Source organism: Mycena indigotica (genome assembly GCF_014461135.1).
Source record: "Mycena indigotica strain 171206Taipei chromosome Unknown Mind.scaff0011, whole genome shotgun sequence".
Taxonomy (NCBI): Eukaryota; Fungi; Basidiomycota; class Agaricomycetes; order Agaricales; family Mycenaceae; genus Mycena; species Mycena indigotica.
Window position 1 is genome coordinate 2,534,515 of NW_023503010.1, and position 19,484 is coordinate 2,553,998.

General features: G+C 49.4%; 4 protein-coding genes across 4 annotated transcripts; all 4 read left to right on the plus strand.

Annotated features, from left to right (window-relative positions):
* Positions 1-1,630: 1,630 nt before the first annotated feature.
* On the plus strand, positions 1,631-5,475 carry MIND_01188500 (uncharacterized protein; the record flags this gene model as incomplete). The annotated part of the gene is made up of 11 exons (XM_037368396.1): positions 1,631-1,750; positions 1,787-1,830; positions 2,050-2,069; positions 2,120-2,684; positions 2,734-2,832; positions 2,884-3,133; positions 3,178-3,360; positions 3,421-3,777; positions 3,827-4,105; positions 4,151-4,660; positions 5,056-5,475. The coding sequence occupies 11 exons, from the start codon at positions 1,631-1,633 to the stop codon at positions 5,473-5,475; spliced, it is 2,847 nt and encodes a 948-aa protein (XP_037215322.1).
* Positions 5,476-6,593: 1,118 nt separating this feature from the next.
* Positions 6,594-7,318, plus strand: MIND_01188600 (uncharacterized protein; the record flags this gene model as incomplete). Its single annotated transcript, XM_037368397.1, has 3 exons — positions 6,594-6,912; positions 6,957-7,164; positions 7,216-7,318. The coding sequence occupies 3 exons, from the start codon at positions 6,594-6,596 to the stop codon at positions 7,316-7,318; spliced, it is 630 nt and encodes a 209-aa protein (XP_037215323.1).
* Positions 7,319-7,774: 456 nt separating this feature from the next.
* Positions 7,775-11,498, plus strand: MIND_01188700 (uncharacterized protein; the record flags this gene model as incomplete). Its single annotated transcript, XM_037368398.1, has 6 exons — positions 7,775-8,477; positions 8,525-8,753; positions 8,801-10,038; positions 10,089-10,941; positions 10,992-11,259; positions 11,313-11,498. 6 exons carry the CDS (start codon positions 7,775-7,777, stop codon positions 11,496-11,498), a joined length of 3,477 nt encoding a protein of 1,158 aa, XP_037215324.1.
* A 1,061-nt stretch (positions 11,499-12,559) lies between these two features.
* Positions 12,560-13,184, plus strand: MIND_01188800 (uncharacterized protein; the record flags this gene model as incomplete). The annotated part of the gene is made up of 4 exons (XM_037368399.1): positions 12,560-12,581; positions 12,633-12,661; positions 12,715-13,127; positions 13,178-13,184. 4 exons carry the CDS (start codon positions 12,560-12,562, stop codon positions 13,182-13,184), a joined length of 471 nt encoding a protein of 156 aa, XP_037215325.1.
* Between the last annotated feature and the right edge of the window lie 6,300 nt (positions 13,185-19,484).

Consider the following 19,484-nt stretch of genomic DNA (forward strand, 5'->3'; position numbering starts at 1 on the left):
CGAATAGAACACCGAAATAGAGGTGATGGGGCCCGAAGACAAGCGGCTGCCACAGACCGGCCTTCATTAGGCGGTCGGTCGCACTGCCACAAGATTCGGCGGGAAGACGACGGCCGGGGGGCGCTGGGGGGACTGGGAGAGCGGGAGCTCGATGTGAACGGACTACGGGGGCCAACAGAGGGAGCAGCTTGGAGGAATAGTCGTCGGCTTGAGACGGGGGCAAGTCCTCCAACAGGCGCAGGGGCTCGAACGACTCCCGGCACGACGGGTCTCGCCCTTGCGCGATGGGCCAGGAAGCAGGAAACTTCGACGAGAGACATAGAGGCGAAGCGGACGAACAGACGACCCGGCTCTGAGGATGGGGGAACCATCTGAGAGCTGAGAGGGGGCAACAACCCGGAGCGGTACAAGTTGGGGGACGACATAAAGAGGATTAGAAGGGGAAGCCCCGGCTTATATGGGGGAACGAACGCGTTCTATATCGAACTTCGACCAGGCGCGCAGCACAGCCTACTCGCAAGCAATACGAACAAAGGACGCGCAACTGAATTGAAAAAGACCTACGCTATACCGCACGTGACCGCGGTGAAACACTTGATGGACAGGAAGGATTGATCTGCGGACGCCACGAGGCGTCAGAAGCCGCGGGAGATTAAAATGCGCAGCCGAAGCTTAGCTTAAGCTTATGGGCTGGATGGAATTTGCGATTGGAAGGACGAGCTAGAGTCAAAATTAAACCCGAGAAACCGGGGCGACCGAGCCACGCCGACTCGAGACGAGTCGTTCCTAGGGAGGGGGTGATGTCACGGATAAGACCCGGCCCGTCCGCTCCGGCGCTGGTGTCGGGCCATTGCGGGCCCGTAACACGCAGCACGTGACGACGGGGAACATGCGCCCCAGTAGGAGGAACGCACACGTGGGAAGCACGTGACCGAGAACGACGGCGTCGAGCCGTCGCCGAGCCCAACTTCGACACCAGGGGAATGGGGAGGAGTGCTAGGAGGTCAGGAGTAGCGCCTGGCCCGCAAGGGATGTGCGATCGTCCCCTCTGCGGCCAGGAACGGGAGCGAGGAGGAGGAGGAGGGGCCAGGGTGTCCGATCACCCCCTTTGCGGGCCCGCGTATATAATGCGCGATAGTGTACCCTGTACTCTATCGCTTAGATCGTCTGAAGAACTACCTTACTCCGTGCGAGGAGACGCTATCGACTCATCGGGCCCGACACGACCCGATTCGAACCTTCGACCACCGACCACGGCAAGGGACCGAGTTCACGGGCCCTTTCGGTTTCGATCTACCCCGCCCGCCGTACTTGCGGGCCCGACTATCCGTCTGTTCTGTTCCGGGCGCGCGTTCTTAGGAGAAGTCCTTGCACGGCCCGACCCGCAGTCTGACAGATGTGCCCACCCGCGTCGGTGCCAATCTGCGTGTCCGTTAAGGGCCTAAGGCCGCGACAGCGGGGACTTGGCGGTGAGAGCTCATTTTCGCCCGCACGCACTGGCAGAGGAATGCTGCGCGGCGCTAGACGGCGAGCAGGAACTTGAACGAGCGAAGATGGGATGACGGGGCGCCGGAACGGGGCCGCGAGGAGAAGCTTTGCGATGGCGTAGGTCGTGTGCATGGCGTTGTCGATGCTGACGACTGTGGCGCTCGAGTCGATGGAGACAGAGCACAAGTCCCGCCGCCGCCCGCCCGTTGATACTAATAGGCTCGGCGGCTATAGTCCTCTGAATGAGCAGTTTGCGCCTCATGTCGGTACAGAGGTACCACCTTAACCCGCGCGTTAGCTCACAGCTGTAGACCTGACAGTTCCTGCACCAATGGCGTTCTTGTCTGTCCTGTAGTTGGCACGCCGACGCTGTGGTCGCAACCCCCGATTGCTATGTGAAAAACGGCGGGCCCGGGCCTATACTGTCGCGCATGGCAGGCTAAAGTTAGCGGTGGGAGCAGCACTTCTGCATCTTTGCGTAGAAGTCACGGGAACGTGACTTTCACGCAAAAACGGTGTTAGTGACAGCGTGGCTTACCTGCTGCCCGTTTGACGATGTAGCCTCCTGCCGCACCTTTGTGGTAAGTTTCTTTGTCTCTCAATGCTCATATCCGGCTGAAACATTTGTCAGCTTATTCTTCTCTTTCATGGACCACCAGCACTACTACAACGACGGGCGTTGCACAGTCCCGATGGGCTGATGCTCCCGACCCAAACCAACCCTCCAATCAACCTCCTCCGCACTCCCAACCCGCCAACGCGTACTATTCATCACATCCATTCGAGTACCAAGGCCACTCATCGCAGTACTCTGAGTACACGGATGACTATGCGACGAACAACTCCCAGCAATTCAACTACCAGCACAACACATCCTACGGCTACGACTCATCTCAGCCACTGTACGACAATGGCCACATTAACTTCCCGCCAAATGTAGCCGATGCCATGGGTTCCAACCCCGATCTGGCCAACTGGATGGCAAACTTGCGCCTCGCTCACCAGAACGAACTCGACCGCCAGTATCAGCAACAACAAGGACTTTTCCACCAGCAGCAACAACAAGCTGAACAACTTTTCCAACAAATGAACCGGGAGTACATGCAGATGCAGGCCCAACGCGATGCAGCGTTCGCAGCTGTCAATGCCCAGGCACAGGCGCAAGCACAAGCGCAAGCACAGACACAGGCTTCTCCGTATGTAGTGCTGCATATTATCTTGCAAACTCTGACTGTTTTCTACTAGCTCCAGTGTACCAAAGGCCCCGGACATGTCATCGAGCAACACAACATCGTCGAGCCAAGCCAAGAAGAAGAAGAAATCAAAGGCCAAGGGGGCTCCACCGTGCGTACTATTTACCACTCAACAATCTCCTCCTCCTCAATGTCATCCTAGTGCTTCGACTCAACCACAAGCTGGTTCAAAGTCCTCAGAACCATCTTCGGCTGCAGCACCAGCTCCAGCTCCACCTCCGAAATCTTCGCACCAATCTACAATGGGAGCAACCTCATCTCATCCTTCCCAGTCTACAACGGGCTCTAGTACAGCTTCAGCAAAGCCCACTTCAAAGCCTAAACGTGTTCGCAAACCAGCAGAGCATCAAATTCTGAAGAAAGAGCTCGACAAGGAAACCGACCCATTCAAGGTATGGAATATGCTTCATCATATGCTTTCACTGAAACAATGAAGCGAGCCCTATATCTCCATATACGTTTCCTTTGGGGAAATTTGGAATCGACCTCTGCACCGGCTTCTGCGTCACCAGAAACTGTCGAAACCTTTAATCGTCGCTTTCGAGGATATTCTGTTAAGGATATGTCACGAATTGGTATGCACGGTGCCAAGAATTTCGTTGAGCCTGCTGATGTACGGGTGTGTATCCCATTTTATGCATTGATTGTAGCTGACAATCTTAGCTGGGAATTCTACCAGATCCTCAAAAAGTTCTCACAGCTTGGTGACACACCCAAGCTTGCCATCTGCGGTAACCTAGCACGTTTCGGCATTATCCAATGGGCCCCTGACTTTGAACAACCGGCTGACTCCTTGTACAACGCAACGATGCGTGTTGCTGCCATCGACACCTTGCGGCTCATGATCGCCAGTACTGCATACGACTTTCTCGACATCGGCGACACCTCAGCTATCAATGCGATCGAATTCATGAACAACTTATTCAACCACTTCGTCTTCCACTATATGCGCGAGAAGTGGGCCAAAGAAATACGAAATCCCGGTGCAAATAATGTCGAGGCTGATCGGAATACAGCATCTCATGCCCGTAACCGAGTATGGTTTCCATTTATCCTTATATTTCTTTTCTCACCTTTGCTCTCAGCGCTGTGAACGTCGAGTCAACTATGTTGAAGCTCCAGACTCCTGTGTCCCCGAAGGTGTCCAGATGCTATTTGAACCCAAGGCAACATCTGATGACGAATCTGGGCCCCGTGCCCTTCGCCGACCTGAACGGTCTATCGATGCTGACAATATCATACACGCAGTCGACGACCTAATCATCACAACCTTGGCAATGAATAACCAAACACAGGCAGCCAATAAATTGAGGCGTCGTGTTGTTCCTGAGCTATCAAAACGGGGTCCCTCTCGTTTTGCAACGGTCAGTTTTCCTGATTTCCTGCATTTTTTGCTAACAAAAGTATAGTTGCCAAAGAATATGCCCATTCAATACTACGACCCTACAGAATTCAACCGACTTCCACCTGGCATTCGTGCCAAGATCGCACCCAAACGGATTGTCGCTTTTCAGCCCGGCTCTGTGGACTTCTCAAAGCGGAGTGATACTGGCTCAATGACTATTGCAGAACTCACCCGCAAGTATGGCCCTACCGTGTTTGCCCAGTATGATGTTGTCGATGTTGGCCCATCATCTGGCGCGACACCTTCCAACGCAACACCCCCCAACGCGACACCTTCTAACGCAGCACCTTCCGATGCAGCGCCAGCAGCCACTGCAGCATCTGCACCTCCACCAGCCGAAACCACTTTAAGTGATGATGAGGGCGAGAGCGTGGGTAGTGATGATACCGAGGGTGGTGTCGAAGAGGAGGAGTCGGATGCTGGAAGTATCCAAGAATTTATCAGCGATGATGAAGATGAGGCGGGAAGTTCCGGGTATTCCGACGATGCAGAGGGAGAATTTGATAGTGAAGAGGTATAATTGATCGCGCTTTGTGTATTTTTGTCCGAATCTACAAGAACATGTATATTGCAGTATGCTAATAGACATAAAATATGTATTCAAAGCGCAGTGCAACAAGGGACACGCGAGGGATGGTGGCAACTTTTTGCCAAGGGAAATAACTTTGCCCGCCGTGGGAAGGCGTCGGAAGTTGGAACAACAAGGGGGTGCCCTATTCAGGAAGCACTAGAATTCACCGAAAGACATTGTGCTGGAAGCTTAAAGGTTCGTTCACGAATGTGACGGTTGTGACACCCATCAATATTAAGTATCATGCCCGTCCCCCACCACGGCACGCGTTCGTTTCCTCTTGGACCACAAGAAGTGAATCATCGTCGTCCACTGAATTTCGGCTTACACCGCGTCAGACATACAAGGCTGTCAAAGAACTCGATGCCTCAGGCTTTCAACTACCGGCACATTTCGACCGTGCTGGCCGTGTGGCTGACGTTCGTCTGGGTTGGCCTCTCGGCGAAGAGCAAGCGGAGAAAATCGTTGAATGGGCTGAAGAAAATGACTGGCAAAGTCTCGGTGTGGATGGCAAGGTGGACATATCGACCACTGTGCATTCTGTCGGGGGCCAGTTTGCACGCTCAGTGGGCTTTGTTGGCGGTGTGAAAGCTGTCTATGAACTGGGGAAACCCGGCTCCTACAAACCGGCAACCATACTTTGGGTGGACAAAAACTCGACAACGCCGGAAGACCGCTACACAGAGGAGCAGTGCCTGAAGATCGCGAAAAGACTTGGGTTTGAAGGGCTTCCTAAGTGGTATCTAGCCTTGAGCTGATCAGTGCGTTTCCCACTCTGCTCCTCTGCTACCCGTTGATAAGATAATAATATAGAGCCTGGCCGACTGTTTGAGCTGTACCTGTGGTGTTATCGCATTGCTATCCTGTTTTGTCTGTCCACTATCCTGCAATATAATTACTCTCAATTTGCACTGACGGTTTCTGCACTTTGCCACTCGTCAACTGGGCGTCACGCGACAAGTGACATGACGCGTCAAGGAACTTCAAGGAATCAGGATGTTCTTTTCTGTTCTTCCCTCTTGATTTGCCTCCGACAGTAGAGAACACAAACTCCCGACGTAAACTCGCCAAGCCCCTAAATCCTTGACTTGCTGCGCTTTGGGCTACGATACTTATTGTCTGATCTAGTTGGCTTCAAGTTTTCAAAGTCGCAAGTTTACTTCGGACTCAGGCTTTCGTTCGCAAATTCGTGACTGCATCTTGGGATTACTTTACACTCAAGACGTCTGCGTATTTCGCGGCTTGTTCCGTAGCGGGAATCATGACGAGGACGAGAAACAACTAAACATAAATCCAGTCGCTGGCTGGTGGTTTGTGGATGTCATATCTTGTGCTGGACCAGATGTCGATGAAAAAGGCAACTATGCCGATCCCGCGCAGCTCGACCTCATGCGCGAGAAGACCGTGCTGCGGTAATCCAGGGGTGCAGGCGACTCGTCTTGGGCGCCGGTGCGCTCGGGAATCCACCACGAGAGGTCGCAAGGCTATTCAGACGGGTCTTGCTTGGACGAGTGGGCAGAGGGGGAGAGTTTGCTGATTATTTTGACGAGATTGTTTTCGCCATCATGGGAGGGAGAATGGAAACGCTGACTGCGTTTCAAGAAGTTTTCAGTCTTTCGTGAGTGGTTCATATGGTAATTGGAGCAAGTATTCATCGAATTGCAGAAACTGATTCCGAGTCAGCCGTTTTTGATGCTGACGTGTTGACACATCTATTCTCTACGTGAAGCTCGCAGTACGGTTAATAGCACTGTCCTCTCTGACTTACTGCTTCGGTCAAACGACCATCTTGACGGATATCTTAGTATTGGCGTTGGGAGGCGGGAGCTTCTATGGCCTCAACCGAACCACAGGAGATGTATTTTGGTCCACGCCAATGAAGTCAAACATTCCCGGAACTCTGGCCCAATCGGAAGACGCGCAACCAGGAGAGCTGGCGTACATCGTTGACCCTCGAAGTGGAGATATTTATACTCGGACCCACGGAGCAACCGCATCTCAGCGCTTTCCTTTCTCCGTCCCTGAGCTGGTCGACATATCGCCTTTCATCGCTCAAGACGAAAAGAATTTGATTTGCAGTGGGAGGAAGCGGACATTTCTTCTTGTGGTGGATATCCGCACCGGAGTGGTTGAAGCGAATGCGTGTAATGGTTCTTCACCACTGGAGGATACCAAAGTCGTCTTGCAGCAAACGGGTGAGTACTTTCGGTATGGACACCAACCGACACTCACATATTAGACTATGATCTTGCTATCCACACCTTTTCGACTTGCTCTCTACAAGTACAACGACTTGGTCACACAATGTATAGCCCTGAATTTAAAACTGCTAATGCATCGGACGACGACACAGATGAGGTGATACGTATTGAAAGTCTGCCGGATGGTGCAGTGTTCGGGACCAAAAACGAGGCTTCTCTCTGGAGGACAGAATTCGGAAGCACAGCGTACGCATTTGCGGTTTTGTGGATTTGGTTCGTTGTTGATGGAATTCACAGGGTGGGGATTTTTGAAGTCTTGAAGACGCCGAATGGGGTGCTACTTGCCCGCTCTCAAGCGGGATACACTGATGTAAACCGTGCGGAGGCTGGTGATAAATAGCGGATTTCACTTGCTATCAATTGCTGGAGGAAGAAAACACTGACGTGTTCGGACACGATAGTCTTCATTGAAAGACCGAACAAGTCCCGAATCAAAGATGGGTTGTACTTGGGGCTGCCTATCAGTCTCGATGATTCTAGACGGTTTAAACCATGTCGCGGTAGGCCATACCAGTGCGAATGAGTTTGAGTACTTGGATAGGCATCATTTGGCGCTGATTGAAAACTTGAAGAATTGGTTGGTCCGAGCTTATGCTTAGCTGTCCAGACAGAGCTGCAGCGCTGGAAATGTGGAGGTTGACTGGAAGGCAACAGCGCCATGAAAGTTCTGATCAAGATTTTATTTACCTCTTTTGATTTCTGTCCTCCATCACCCATTTCGCTGCAGTCTATTTGCGCTGCTCCTACCATCCCAGGCTTGGCTTAATCGCCTCTTCCAGCTATCTGGAATGCCACAATGCCGACACTACTATCCCTCTTCCCGCTTTTATTCACACTCATCTTCGCATGTTGGGCGGAGGTCATAAACATCGGGGCTGCGGGTCGGTCTGGAGACGTTAAAGCCCTCTCACCCAGCTTCACCCCTCCAGTTGAAGCACCGGCCAGCGATCCTTTGGCCGAGTCCGACCTCCTCGACATCGTCCTCGTTGCTTCCGTCGATGGGAAGTTTCATGCCCTCAACCGCACCACTGGCCATTCTTTATGGTCAATGCCCTCATTTGCAACGACGGGCAGTGTCCCCCAGGCATCAACAATGGCCCCGTTGGTCCGCACGAGTCATCCCGACTACGACCCAGACCTCACGGACGACAGCATTTACCAGGAGACATACATTATTGAGCCCCAGTCGGGCGACATCTACGTTATGGCCACCCCCACGAGCTCCCTCCAGCGCTTCCCGCTCTCCATGTCCGAGCTGGTTGACCTGTCCCCGTTTAGCTTTGCGTCGCCCGACGACCACAGGGTCTTCGTGGGGAAGAAGGAGACATCCTTACTCGTGGTCGAGCTCGAGACGGGGAAAGTGAAGGCCACGATTAACTCGGAGTGTCCATGGGACCCGTTCGAGGACTTGCATAACGACGACGAGCTGGATTTAGATGAATTGGATGGGACAAAACCGCCGATGGAAAAGCCCACGGAAGTATATATTGGGCGCATTGGTGAGTTTCAACTTCTCATTTGTGCTATTTGCTTCAATATACCATAGATTATCATGTTTCTATCCATACGCGGCCGACTAGCAAGCATCGACCACCAGTGCAGAATTTGTCTTTCTCTACTTACGGGCCCAACAACCAAGACAACCTTCTTCAAGCGGCCTATCGAACAACTAAAGACGATGCTTACGTCCAAAGTCTTCCCAGCGGAGTAATCATCTCATTCAAGGCACGGGAGTCGAATTCCTTGCTGTGGATGAGCAAATTCGACAATCCAGTGTACGTTCCTGACCAGGTTCCGTGAGAGTAATTTTAATATTCTCTAGTGTTGCAATCTTCGATGTCCTTCGAACTCCTGCCCAGCGAGGGCCAAATACATTTGTTCTACTCCAGCCGCCGCCACAAATGTCTGCCATTTTACCGCAGCTTAAACAAGTCACCCACATCGACCAATTGCCCCATCTCAAGTCTGCCTACATCGGCTTGGTCACAGAGACAGGCAGCCTCTTTGCTATGAGCCCAGAGCGTTTTCCGTTGGTCATGTTTTCTGATAGCGCACGTGGTCAGAAACGCGTTCCTCAAATCGAGCCGGCGCATCCTTTTGACCCAAGAGAGCTACCAACGGAACTGGACAAAGTTACAGAAGCGCGCAAACAGCGAGAACGGGAAGATGCGTTGCGAAAATTGGATGACTCCGACGACCGCTGCATCGAGAGTTCTGCGTTATACTCGGACAGACGTTGTTTGGTGGGGATACGGGCTCTGGAAGGTGGCGATGGTGATGGCCCCGAAATGCGCTTGAAGCGGCTCATAGAAGGTGTGCCCGGGGTGGATTGGCAGTCAGAAGAGAAGCAATCCCACCAGGGCTTTGAGAATACCGTCGAGGGCACTGCGAATACTTCTAACTCAAGCAACCAATCTAGCACCAATGCAGTCGGCGCGATTCCGAATCGCGAAGTCATGGACGATGCGCTGCTGTGGAAGGGGATTACGCTCGGCTTGGTGATCGCCATTGCAACGATGAGTCTGTGGTTTGGCGTTGGCAGAATCCGGCGGCAATCGTTGATTAGGACGGCATCCATCCAAGAGGAAGAAGAACAGCATCTTATTGCGACAATGGAGACCGAGGAGAAGCTTCTCCGCCCAGCGACACCATTACCTACTCAACTACAACATATGACCCCGCCACCCTCGCCACAAGTTTTGACCGCTAAAAAGCTGCCGCCACTTCCCATTGACGCTAACAACGACGATGGAGACGACAGCGAGCGCGATGGCGAGGATAACGAACCTGGAGATGTACCACCGACCCCGGGCACGAAGCGTAAATCACGACGAGGGAACCGAGGCAAAGGGAAGAAAAATAAGAATGCAAACGGCATTTCTGCAGCAAATGGAACCGATATCAACCCAAAGACATCCCCACAACTTGGGGAGGAGAATGTGTTGCTGCCCAACGGAAATGGCGACTTGCCAACACCTGTCGGCCTTTCATTTACCACGACTTCATCTCCGTCGCTGCCGGTTGTAGAACCTTCATTAGTGGTTTCGGATACTGTCCTTGGTTTGTGGAAAAGCACGCTTATTTGCAAAACGACTGAAAAGTTATGACAGGATATGGCTCTCATGGCACCGTTGTCTACCGAGGGTCTCTCCAAGGACGAGCTGTTGCCGTCAAACGCCTTCTGCAAGATTTTGTCACCCTTGCGTCGCGCGAAGTCAGCATTCTACAGGAGTCCGACGACCACCCGAATGTCATCCGATATTACTACCAAGAGGCGCATTCGAACTTCTTGTACATTGCATTGGAGTTGTGTCCCGCATCGTTAGCGGACCTGGTTGAGACCCCCGATAGGGATGCCTGGCGAGACATCGCCATTGCCTTCGAGCCCAAGCGCGCGCTTCGACAAATAACCAGTGGCTTGAAGCATCTCCACGGGTTAAAGCTCGTGCATCGGGACATCAAACCACAAAATATTCTTGTCTCTGCTGGTACTGGACGGGGCGGCACCAAGGCCTATCGGATGCTCATATCCGACTTTGGTCTGTGTAAGAAATTAGACGTGGACCAGACGAGCTTTTTGCCCACAAATCACGGGACGATGGCGGCGGGGACGGTTGGGTGGAGGGCGCCGGAGATTCTGCGCGGAGATGTGAAGCTGGATGAGTTTGGGACCTCGACAGACGATTCGTCTGTTTCGTCTCAGGGCACTATCGGTTCTAATGGGTCCAACGCGACAACGGGGAAGCCGACACGGCTGACCAAGTCTGTCGACATTTTTGCGCTGGGATGTTTATTCTTTTATACTCTGACGAACGGCGGTCATCCATATGGCGACCGTTTCGAGCGCGAGGCGAACATCATGAAGGGGACCAAAAATCTTTCTGGGCTGGAGCGATTCGGGGAAGAGGGCGAGGAAGCTGTTGATCTAATAGGATCCATGCTACATCCTGAAGCGAGCGAGCGGTTTGTCCTTCCTTTTAATTTCAGGATTTGAAATGCTAATGGTACTTCAGACCCGATACGACGACAATATTGCTGCATCCTTTCTTCTGGGACCCAGCGAGGAGACTGACCTTCCTCCAAGATGCTTCAGACCGCTTCGAGATCATGTGTCGCGACCCGAAAGACTCGCATCTGCTTATCCTCGAACGTGGCGCGTTGGGTATTGTAGGTAATGACTGGCAATCCCGACTCGACCGACTCTTCCTTGAAAACTTGGGTAAATTCCGCAAATATGATGGTCGGTCGGTGCAAGATCTCTTACGGGCACTAAGGAACAAAGTAACTCCCTTTTGTTTTCTCGTATTCACTGGTAATTGACCGCCATTCGCCAGAAACACCACTACCAGGATCTGCCAGACAACGTGAAGCGGCATCTAGGGCCCATGCCGGAGGGGTTCCTGGCGTACTTCACCCGCCGCTTCCCGCGCCTGTTCCTGCACGTGCACGCGGTCATCGGGAACACCACGCTCCGCACCGAGTCGATGTTTAGGTCGTATTTCGACCTGAGCGATTCGTGACACGTGATTCGTGGTCTTGCAGCGCTTGTCGTCGTCGTTTTATTGTGTTGTTTATTCGCATGTGTACGCTCACCCCAATGTAAACCAGCCAGCATCTCTGAGGATCTCGTTACTTACTTTAGATATAGTATTTTTGTGTTGTATTAGTGTCTCTGGCTTTGTCTGCTTTCTCAATCACCATCCAACTAGTCAGATAAATTTAAAGGAACCCCATGGCTCGGCATGGTAATCCAGAGTAATCAGAGACTACATACGCTGACTTGCACGTCGTTAGAAATTGGGAGAAGAAGACGGAAGCGAGGACGCACTCAACGAAATCCAAGCTCAGATACTTGGGCGGTCCTTTGAATTCCAACCTGTCTGCGATCTTTTGGCACTGCTGCTCCGTATATCGGTCTTCGGGAATCGTCGAGTTGGTATCAATCCAAAACAGGGGGAGGGGTGTGTAAGAGTCCGGCTCCTCCAAAGCGTGGACGGCTTTCACGCCACCGACAATCCCCAACGTGTGAGCAAATTGTTCTCCGGCGTACTCCCAGCGGGATCAATAGCACCATCAACGCCTACTATTTTGTGTTGGTGTTTGGCGGCCCACTTTACAATTTTATTTTGCTGCTTTTCGCCGAGCGGCCAGCCCAAGCGAATGTCAGCGACGAGACCATCTCGGTCAAAATGTGCGGGTAGTTTGGGAGATTGGGATAGTTCTTTGACGGCTGTGTAAATCTATAACATGTGGGCTTGACTTTGATTAAACAGGGCACAAACCTCGACCTGTGCGAGGGGGAATGACCGCGTGCCTTTTGGTTCGTCCTCCGAGTTCATGCGTGACTGTAACGATTGTCACTGCTAGTTCTGCTGCCCGCGGGCCGAACCATGTCTTTGTTCTGCCACCTGTATTTGGTGCAATGAGCGTTGAGGCGAGGGTCAAGCAGTGTAACCTTGCCTCTCTTGACATGAGGTCGCACTGTTGAGTTGACATGCCAGTGATGCACGTGACGTACGCTTTTCTTGCCTCGACATGACCTCGTTGTCCGTGTTTTTTCGTTCCCCCTTCACGTTTTCAAATGTCCCCGCGCCTTCTAAACAGTACGCCCCAAGTCTTCACTGCAGAACTCAAAGAATCCATGTCAGACACAGACTCAGAGGCAGAGGACTACCGCCATGAGGTCAGGACTACTGATCCAAGGGCACCCGTCTCCAAGCTGACGCGCTGCGTAAGCTTTGTGCAGGTCTCCGAATATTAGAGCAAGCTGGTTTCGAGCTTCCCGCACGAGTGTCCCTGCCTTCCGGCCGAAAGCAGGACCTGAGGCTCGGCTGGGTGCTGGGTGAGAAGCAGGAGGCCATGATTGTGGAGTGGGCCACCAAGAACCACTGCGTATTGCGGGACAACGACGAGAACATCGACCGGTTCCGCACCGTGTATTTCTCTGGCGATCGCTATGCACGCTCGCTGGCCATCGAGGGCGGCGTTGCAAATGTTTATACGCCGCAAGGCGCGGAATCCTTGTTCTGGGTCGACACCAACTCGGTTATCCCGGAGGACCGCTACACGGCGCGCGAGTGCAAGCAGATCGCAAAGCTGCTCGGCTTCGAGGGGTTGCCGAAATGGTATCCGACGATGGCATATATCGAGTGCGCCGTCTTTTATGTCGTACACGTCGTCGATTTAACCAAACTTGAAGCGGTTAACGTCTTTTGTATCGACCGCTACTATCACATTACTGTCTCTTTTACTGTCTATAGCGATTACATATTTTGCCTCTACTTCCAAGAATTCTGCCGTCACGATAACGTGACGTGTGACTCACGCGTCCAACCAACCAGGGCCAATGATTCAAGGTAGGGCCGACGAGCGGCGTAGCACAAACTGATTGAAAGTAAATAAAAAGTGTTCTTTCTTTCATCATTGTAGTAGCAATTGAGTCCAAGATAGCAAATGTGGGTGTTTCCAGATTCTACATTATCCTCACAAGAGCTTAAGCTTGATTTTTAACTCAGAGTAATATTTCTTCAAAGTATTGAATCACACCAGGGCTTCTGCTAAAGATTGTTCCCAAAGTAGAACATAATTCTAATGTTTAACAGCTCTAATTGATCATCAAGAAAAGAACACTTAATCTGGTCAAGGAGAAATCAAGTTCTGAAAAAAAGAAAGAAAGTGTGAGTGATATGCCCTGATCTAACACGGTCGGCGGTCGCCAGCGGTCGTCGTCGCCTGTCGTCGGCGACTGTCGATGGCTGGTGACGGCTGGTGACGGTATGTCACGGTTGGCGACCTTCCATAACCAACCTGTCTTATGTACCAACACAATCATGACCAGTCTGCTGCAGTCGCTGACCTTCAATGACCTTTGCTGACCCTTGCTGACCTTCGGTGACCTTGCAGCCCACAGAAACAACCTCTTCTTGAAATCTCAGTATACTTTGCAGTCAACAGCAGTCGCCGACTTCCTCTGATGCTTGCGGCAAAACCAGATAGGCCGATCTTTCAAGACGGTCACCAACTTGGCCTGACTGCCCCCGACTTTCAATCTCCTGAGGTGTTTGAAATTCCACAACAGTGTGATTTTCACACCCTCTTGGTTGACGACGACCACATCGCTGACCATGGCTGACTCCTCTTCCAAACCCGCCATTGAACGGTTTGCCGGCACACCTGATGACTTCAAAAAGGGAGAGCTACAAGCAAAAATCTTGCGTTGGGCCTCTCGACCAAGAATGAGGCCGGGAAAGATTTGAAAGTTAAGGAGCTTCGACAGGAGCTTCGAAAGCACCTTGCTGCAAATGAGGCCCAACTCAAGGTGGATCCGCGCTTTTCCGGATTATACAACACGGCCAGTACAGGCAAAACCGGAATGAAGAGTACTCATAAAGCCATATTGGATGCGACTGAGGCCCTCAAGAAGAACAGTGTGCTTACCGGGTATGTGTCATACATGGAATGTTCTAACTCAATGTTCATTGCGACAACCTCAGAGTTAATAAAACACTGCAAGACCAGAAGATTCCGCTTGATCCCCCAGGACAAACAATGCGGCTCAAGACAACGACAAGTGGATCAAGCAAGAAAAAAAAACTGTTTCTTCCCAATGATGATGAGAAGTCGGAGTCGTCATCTTTGACTGAGCCGGGAGGAGACAATACAGAGGGAGAGGGAGGGGAGGGAGAGAATAGATTGGAGCAGGACTCGGAGCCTGATCTCCAAGGCAAAGATGGTACCAGTAAGCCGGCAATTCTATCCACGATTTACCAAAAATCTAATCGATTTCAGTTCTCCTCAACCTACATAAGTACCGGGATGAAAAGTCAGAGCCATACCAAGTTCCCGTCCAAGTTTCTATCCAAACGTCTCAATCAATGGACGGAACATCTATCTTCAAGGCATCTCTGGCAGAAGTAATTCCACATGTCGCAAACGGTGCATCACCCTTGAAAGGTCGGTAATTCTTTCTCTTAATCAACGATATTGATATCATTCAAGCAGACCGAACCGCCCGATTGTATCGTCCGGCAATGGGAGCAGCCTCCGAGCAGGTGTTGGTGGTACGATGGAGATCGGTGATGTCAACAATTTTCTGGGTCCTACCAAACCAAGCTACGCTCTGGCAGCAGCTGACACAGTCCCTCTACAAACAACTGAGGACGGAATGTATACAATGAAGTTATGGTACAAGCCTGTACGATTTCCCCCCCTTTATTGGTGCTGATGCTGACGTTAAATTTGCATAGACAATTGTCGAGCAGCAAGCAGTGGTCCAAACCATAGGAGTACTACCACCACCTCTACCCCAGCCGATTACTGCTTCACCAACTACCTCATTGAAGCTCCAAATTCAACCACTCCATACTCGTATCACTGAAAAGACGACTCGATCTACGCTTCTCATGCTATTGATCGGAAAAACAGCACCGACTCGGATGGGCTCTGACTTGGTCAAGAATAAGACTGGAGAGCAGCTTATGAAGATGGGGAAAGAGGTCGCTGATTATATTGAGAACTATATGGTATTTTCTATCTCAGATGACCTTGCCGATACGCAAGGCTTTGTCATTCCACATGGTTTGTTTCTCTCTCAAGTTTTTTTTGGATATAACTAAGAAACATAATTAGACTGGGCGCCGACCGACGAAATTAGGGAGTTACTCGACAACCACTTTCCTGCCTGGCAAAGCTTCACAGGCAGCTCCTTCACATTGCAGGATGCGATCGAGGCTGGCGGCTGGGGAGCAATGGTGGGGAAAGGTGCAAGACTGGCTTACCTTCGAGCATCCAAGCTGAACGGCCCGATTGGTGACTGGGTTCGAGATGGGGCAACGAAGGCTTCGAAAGGTGGAGATAAGTGGGCTGTGTTTGCCAGTGGAGAGTTGGGGAGACAGGTGCAAATTCTCTGGCTTGAGCAGAATGCTTCGGATCCCAGTGATGAGCTTAGAAATGGAGCACATCTAAAAACTGATAAAAGGGGCTAAATAATTTATTTTAATGCTCCAAATACTTGAGAACATTCCATAATTTCCAGAAGGCTAATTCTATTATTATATTCGTCTAGGCATGTCTAGAGACCTAGAAACATCTAGAAAGGCCAGGAACATCAGTTCTGGACCGCTCTAGTAGCACAGCCACAGAACTCCGGCCTAGGTCTGAGCCAGAACAAGGGTAATCTGTGAGAATGAATTCTAAATTGTGGGTGTAGAACATCCTAATATAGAAGTTTGATTTGGTAGAATATTCTAGAATGCACAGCCACAATGACTCCAACTGAGTCATACTGACTCCAAATGAGTCAGAATGCTTCTTTGTCACATCATTGGTTTAATTGTCACATCATTAGTTATTTTTCTAAACAGTATATAAGGAGCTCAATTGTAGTAGATAGAATAATAGTGAGCACCCCAGGAGACCACTAGTTGTGACACCACCACTGTCACATTAGTTAGTTTTGCTGTGGTATCAAATTGATCTTCCCAGAGGATTACTGAGGGTGACACCACAACTGTCACAACCGGTAGTTTTGCTGAGGATTCCAACTGTTAGTAAACTCTGAGTGATCCTGTGTATAGTAAGACACAGATATAGTGAACTTGTGCATAGTAAGGCACATCCAGTGAATTTGTGTATAGTAAGACACAACCATAGTAAACCCTGTGCATAGTAAGGCACAACCATAGTAAGCCCCAAGTAGATTGGCTATAGTAACAGTCAATTTACTTACCTGGTAGTTGAGTATTGGTACTCTTCTGCTAAAATCCTCAACAAACTTCAAACCTTTTGTTGTTCTTTGTTCATCCTTGAAAGTTCTCTTTAATTACAACACTCAACCTTTAAGTTCCACCAGTAGCACATCTGAATCAGTTAGTCGTTTCCTGCGGCTCGAACCCCGAACACAAACACATACATATTTTGGATTTGATTTAGTTGGTTAGATTTGATATTTAGCTACCTAGCTCATTTCCTCCGTGTATTATCTGGAGCCCACCGAGGGGTTCATTTAGATATTTACTGGAAACTTAATATTTTCTTGTTGTATTCAATTGAAACTTTCTAACTTCTGAGTGTCTGCTCAGAAGTGACAGTATACCACGGCTCAGTCAAGCACTGGTGAGCCATCAACACCCCGTGTAACAAGATCAAACAATACACAACTTCTCGGAGAGCTTTCTATTACTCCAAATCGCAGGCGTCCTAGGGGTAAAAGGAACAAAGGAAAGAATAAGGCTTCAACACCTGCAGAAGTAGCTCGTGAACAAGGTCAAGCTCAAACAGAAGAAAGAGCTAGTGCTTGGGCAACAGTTGCATCAGCTTTATCTTCAAGACAGTTGGGACAGCGTCCACCTGAAACACCTCAAACTCAAGAAGTTGATCTTGAACTAGTTGAGGAGGATACTGATCCAGAAGTTATTCCAGGAACACCAGGAAATATAACTAGTGATTCCCCTAGTATATTTTTCAGTGCTCCTAAGATTCAAAGATCATACTCTGCATCTTTTCTCCCTAGGTTTCAAGGTCTTGATTCAATACCTTTTCCATATTTAGGTTCATCTATTGGTTCATCATCTTCAGAGGATCCAAAACCTGAGCCTCAAACCAAGTCTGAACCACAGAGTCCAGTTATTTCTATATTTCAAGTACCACCTCCACCTCCACCTCCACCACCTCCACCACCACCTCCTCTAGTACCACCAAAGATGTCTGCAGCAGCAGCATTTAAGATTCCTGAAAATTGGGATAAAAATGCACCCAGTTTTACTACAGAAGATCCTGATGATTTGCAAGAATACATTGACCAAATCAAAAGAATCATTGATAAGGGTGCAATTCCTGCAAATGAACAAAAAGGGATATTGACTCGATATTTGCCTCAGAAGAGACGTGCTATTTGGCAAAGACTGTCAACATTTAAGGACACCACCAAGAGCTTTAATGAATTTGTTGAAGAAGTCAAGTCTTGTTATCCTGAGCTTGAAGAAATCAGACTAGGTAAATTGTCTGAATTGGAAAAGCTCTGCTCTTCAAACCAAGGCATATCAGTTGCTGAAGAAGGAAAACTCAAAAGATTTGGTCTTGAATTTCTGGATCTTGCAGAAAAGTTAATGACAGCTCCAGCCATTCTACTGAACAAGGATGCCTGTGTCAAGTACTTAAGTACACTTGAAGCCTCATTTGCAATGAACTTACAAATGAGTATCAGTACCAAGAATTTACTCAAAGGAGAGTTTCAAGCCACAGCAGCCAGACCAGGTGCAGCAGCTGCACTTGATCCTAGAAAGGAAGATCCCATTTTACTCCAAGACTTGGTCAAGATGGCAGAAAAATTGGCTTCAACAGGAGGAGTCAATGCTACTTTTGGACTGTTGACATCAAGATCAATACAAATCCAGAGGCCATCTTCAACAGCTCTTGTACAGTTAAATTCTTCCACAAATGCACAAGTTGAAGTTTTAGAAGAAGAGATTAATCATGTAAAAGACATGTTGACTTCAATACAGAAGAAGCAAGATTCTAATAATGAGTCAATTATGAAGGCTATTCAAGAAGTTTCCAAAAGTAAAATGAGAGATCCACCACCTCATCAAGATAGAGAGAAGGATAATAATTCCTCTGGTAATACTAGGAATAGATATCGTTCTACTGAAAATTGGAGAGATGCCCGTCAAGGAGGATGTTTCTACTGTGACCAACAAGGGCATTTGCAAGGAAGTTGTCCTATACGTAGAGAACATATCAGCAAAGGCTGGATTAAAGTAGAAATGGGTAGAACTGTTATGATGAATGGATCACCCTTACCTACTGGTGATGCACCAAGGGCACAATTAGTAGAAAGGTATTGGAACAGAAAGAATGGCCAGGCCTATATACAAGTTGAAGATGAATCTGATGAGAATGAGGGAATTTCTGAAATGGAACTCATAAGAGATGAAGCTCAGAGTGAATTAGTACAAATTCGTCAGTATAAATATGAGCTTCAAAAGAGATCTTCAGTACCAACTCCAGAGTTACATACCATGATGGTTCAACCTACTGAAAATAATGTAACTGCTGTTGTACAAGCAGTTCTAGCTGCATTAAATGTGCAGAAGGGCCATGAACAATTTGTGACCACTAGAGGAGGTAAGCAAACCTCAGAGTCCAACTTGGATTTTTAAAGAACTCAAGGATGGAGGCCAAACAGTCTTTAAAGCCTCCTGAGAGAAAATCTACATCAGACTCATCAGAAAATTGGAGAAAGCAACAGAAAAATAGAAAAGATACTAATGAAAAACCAGAAGCAGAACTAGGGAACTCTGAAAGGAAAAGAGTTCATAGCTCAAATACTTCTGAGGGAATTTCAAAAGAAACCAGTGTGGAATTACCTTATAAACTTGTAAAGCCTTTGAATGAGGTTACTCAAGAATCAAGTTTTGAAAAAGAAGAGCAACCTTTCAAACAATTTGAAGTCAATCCTGATGAAAAGCTCTACAGGATAAGGGCTCCAATCCAAAGAGAAGGCCTTG